Source organism: Echinococcus granulosus (genome assembly GCF_000524195.1).
Source record: "Echinococcus granulosus chromosome Unknown EG_S00075, whole genome shotgun sequence".
Lineage (NCBI taxonomy): Eukaryota > Metazoa > Platyhelminthes > Cestoda > Cyclophyllidea > Taeniidae > Echinococcus > Echinococcus granulosus.
The window spans coordinates 408,510-413,301 of NW_020170455.1; the positions used below are offsets into that span (position 1 = coordinate 408,510).

Below are 4,792 nucleotides of genomic sequence, written 5' to 3' on the forward strand. Positions count from 1 at the left end.
TTCTGCTACTCTTTATGCGTTGATTGCCTATCCTTTTTGATTCTAAGCCGAGGCTAATCGCAATTTACCTAGAAAGCCACCACCAAATAGTGCATAATTACGTATGATCTGTATTAATAATGGCTATGATAATACATAAAATTTTCCGACATTTAAAGTGCTTTTTTAAATTTCTCCTTTAAAATAAGATTTGGATTCTATTCTTCTTATTATGCATTTGACTTCCCCCAATTGCTGTTGTAGATATCTAGTTTCCGTTGGATAAATATTTAACCACTACTAACAAAAATATATCTTACTTGTTTTTAGGCATAATGAAATCAATTTAGATTTTCTCACTAAATTCAAAGCTTAAATCAAGTCGAATCAAGCAAATTTGATTCCAAAGCAATTGGTCCTCATATAAACTGTAGCTCTTAGTATCATCTTGAAGTCGCAGTGAGGCAAACTAAAGTGGGAAATGACCGAAGTTGTGACCAAAAAGCACGTCTTAAAAAAGGAGTTAAAATAGAGCGCGTTTTAAGACACATATTCCATCTTTCTTAAGCTTCATGCCCTCCGCTATTCGGAGTCGCCCTTGAGACTCGACTGTCCAGGGTTTTTCAAGGCTAAGGCAGGGTCGATGATGCGGTGGATGTAGCTTATTCCATTAAAATGAATGCTCGATGGACAACTAATTGAAATGCTATAGTCTGCGTACTCTGTATAACTAAAGCATTAAGTAGAGATTTATTTATAAAATAGTTTAAATTTTAATATTCTGCAATCCTATAGCGGTGGGAACGTTTAACTATTCATACCATGCAGATGGGGTTATCAATCCCTACTGCTGTATATGGATATCTGTTAAACAGCTTTCTTTTTTAATTTTTAAATTGGGGAATCCTTCATGGTTACATTAACGGCAGAACCAGAAATCTGAGTGGCTGACACAAATTGAAGCAATGCCACAGTCTCTCCGTTGGAGAAAATCACGAAGGCAGAGGCACTCCTTCAGTGTCCTTTAGGTATAATCAGCAGCTGTCACCAATTTAGCACCTCGAGTCATTTTTAAGGACGTAATAAGGCCATGACTTCAAAGGAAAGTTTACTTTTAACAAACAGGAAAGCTACGTGGCTTTGGGAGTGACAGAGGTGCTATAAAACACAAAAGGTCACAAAACCACGGAGACTAACGGTCGAGTTTATGATGATAAAGCACGCTTAAAAAAATATTGGGAAAGCTATTGCTATCTTTTGGTTAAAAATCAGTACTTGAATTGAGCTTGTATTAGGTTTCGAACTCTATTTTATTAAATGCGATCTCATGTTTGTAAGGTTTCGTTAATAAATAAATTGCCAATGCCAGCTTTTCGGATAAGTGTTAAAAGGTCATTTCCAGCTTCGATGGAGTGGAACATGATTAAATGTTGCATTTCGTACATTTGAGGAAAAAATAAGCCTTGGAAGAATCGCTTAGGAATTTTATGCTTTCATAGGGCATCTATAAAAGGAATTTTGCCGAAAATGTAAAGAAGCATTCCATCTCTTTTACGTTGTTCAACTAATTTACCATAAAGTAGACTGTGTTGAATAACTAGAAGGTCCTAGGCAAAATAAGTCAACTATACAGCTGATAGGCTCGGTAAAATTTGATGCATGTGGTTCGTAATAGCAGAAAGTTCCTTAAATTATTTTTGTTACTTTTGACTCTTTCTCACAGAAACGCAAGGCTGCTAAAAATTTCATTGATAATATAGATTTGGCCTTTAAAGGTAATAAACTGGATCCTACCCACATCAGTCTCCGTCACACTTTGATTTCCTATCTGTCTACTCTAATTTGTATCTTATTGGCTAATTTCACGTAAATGTGATCGTCATCACTTGTGGGATTATCAGAGATGGGGATTAGGTAGTATACCTCTCTTTCCCTCCCATGTTAAAGATGTGGTAGGGATCGTCTTACCGGTTGGTTTTGCACTATTTAACATTACGATTTCTTTAACCAATACAAAGGGGACTTTCTTTCCACTAGCTTAATAATACCACTTGTTTCTTAGAATTTTTGGTTGCTCAAGCTCCAATTACATCGAGGAGTTTTGAGTAGATAGGTCCCACCCGTATTTGTGTCTGTGGTCCACCACTTATGCACATATACGCCCACAAATTATAAGCATGATGTTTTTTGGCGGTGAAGTGGTGAATCTTTTAGAAGTGTTGGGATGTGATAACCAGTGATGCATTTTTTTGGTTTGGCGAATGATGCAATGAAAAGTCACCGCTCACACTGACCTCCAATTAAAGTGCTATTAACGTGCGCGTCTTTAAGCATTTCATCGCCAGAATTAAATTGCTTAAACGATTCTTCGACAGTACCTCCTGCAACTAGATCTCCTCTAGAAGCTAAACATGGCCCCAGCCTCGAAGCAAGCTCAACTTTGGAGCAGCAGACCATTTCATCAAGTAGACTAGACTAAGTCAATGCATTGGCTTCAGCTGACACTTTGAGGGTTCGAAATAATGGGCAAGTAATGTGGATCTAGCTAAGGAGTTTTAATAAACTAAGGCTCTTTCGAAGAAAGAATGAATTCCTTTAATTACCAGATAGGTCTTTTCTTCTAGATCCTGACTGATACGTTGGTGTCTGTTAGTTTGGAAAGATAACGAAATTGAATCTTTTTATAGCTACAATTTCATTGATACAGGTACATATTCTTAATTTAAACGATTAACAAAAGAACTCCGAGTAAATGTCAATTTTAATTTACAACTGAATAGCTTGAATGAGACTTTCCTGAAGACGAAGGAATACAATGTGCAGGCAGAATGTGTAGCATGAACATTTAAAAGAACTGAGAGAGCTACTGGCATGGCTACCGGCACAAGTTTAAGGGCAGAGCCTTATGTATCCGCCAAACCAAACTGGAGAGTTTGAAAATACTGCTCTTCTGCATTAGAGTACAATATTGTAGCCTCAAAGAAGGTCTCCAGCAATGCAGCACTGGAATGCTATGTAGATCCGAGGAAAACTCCCAATAAATTTGTAGAAAATAACTTGACCATATCACATTTCTGAGCATTTCTGAGTGAACCTCAAGATAATATTAAAATGTACCAACCACAGCACCTAGATTAATTTTTTCGTTAAATCACACTTAGAACTTCCTAAATACTCACCGATAGAAGCTGGATTCTGTTTAACCAGAGAGGTAAGTGCGAGACTACTAGGTTGAAAGGACCATCAAACCACGTAGTATGCTAGAGCCACTAAAATCGCAAAAAGTAAGGCCTAGTTTGACAACTGCTTATAATGGTTATGATCCCTTTTGTAGCAAAGTAGCCGTAAATGAAAAAATTTCGTCCCGCATCTATGAGTTCCAACAGCTGCTTGTTTTTAATGGTAGCTGATTTTCTCTTTTTTGGCTCTTTTTTCCCTTATATTGGCTTAGTAAAGCCAGTAGATCAAGCTACTTTGTGTATTTAACTTTAAATGTCATTTATTTTTTAATCACCATTTAATGTCACTGATATTAGATGGCGTGACCACACGTAGTAAAAATCGCTCGAATAAATGTAAGTTTTCATTCATTTTATCCATCATGAGAGCACTTTAGGTCCTGGTCAATTCAGAAGGTAAAACAACTACCTGCCAATTATAAACATGAATTGGAGACTAATATATGCATAGGATGAGTTATTTTATTGTTTACTATGACTAAATCGCAATATAATTAATGCCGAACTGGTATAAGGCTGTGGAAATATGCCAAAATCTTTGCTACTACTTTCTTGTGCGAAATATTTGTTACTGATCCAACAAATGGCATCAGGTAATGGAAGGCGCCCATTACCTTAACTGTTAATAAGGGAACTAATGAATTCCAACGCGAATAAGGATGTCCCTAGGCCCTTACATAGCCAATAAGTAATTTTGCCTTTCAAAAGAATAACATAGATTCCCATGTGAATACAACCGCCCATATGCTAAAAAATAAAAGTGAAAATTTAGGAGAGAAATATGACAATATGGCGAAATTGGGAAGAAGGCAGTACTGGCGTCATTTCAAAGCACAACACAGTTATTTTGGCTAAAACATAGTACGGGCATTCAGCAAGAACAAATGCACCATTTTTTAACAGGTACAATGCGCAACTTGCATAACGCCTAAAGTTGAAAAGTTTCAGCAAATTTAATTTCACTTCATAGTGCCTCGTCAGCTAATGAAGTAAACAAACATGAGCAAAATTATTTTTCGATGGTTTAAAAAACATGATACGCACTTCTTAATCATCAGAAAATACTAATGGACCCAAGCGAAACATTAATATAATACTTCACAAACTAATAAAGCATTCCTTCTAAAAGAATTGTCACATGGTCAGCGCATTGCAAGTTGGTCTAACTTCTGCAAATTCTATTCGCAATCCTTGGCCTTTGCCAATTACGGAACTGTGTTTAACTGCTTGTGTACATATCCTGGGACATTTCAGGCATCATCAAATACGGAGACTGCGTAAGTCAAAATAGACAATCAAATTATCAAAGGAAAAACGCCTAAAGCAGATGAGGAGTACCCTCAGGCACAAGATTTCACTTGGCACATTACCGATGACTTGTCATGTCGCGGTGATAAAGAAGTAACACATTTTAGTGTGTTCAAGAAAGATGGCATTAATTTGCACTGTGCTCCAAAAAGGCTACGTTAAGGTCTTATCAGTGCATTAGTAAGCGCATTGTTGTTTCAATTATATGGCCATGGAAGCGAATACTGACCGAGTCAAAAATTTTAAGTGGTAGGATTTGCACAGGT

The 4,792-nt window shown here is 36.8% G+C and overlaps 1 protein-coding gene across 1 annotated transcript; it reads left to right on the forward strand. All coding sequences in view use genetic code 11, as the record gives it.

Moving 5' to 3' along the window:
* Positions 1 to 460: 460 nt before the first annotated feature.
* EGR_07375 (hypothetical protein) lies at positions 461 to 640 on the forward strand (the record flags this gene model as incomplete). The annotated part of the gene is made up of 2 exons (XM_024496624.1): positions 461 to 472; positions 548 to 640. 2 exons carry the CDS (start codon positions 461 to 463, stop codon positions 638 to 640), a joined length of 105 nt encoding a protein of 34 aa, XP_024349003.1.
* Between the last annotated feature and the right edge of the window lie 4,152 nt (positions 641 to 4,792).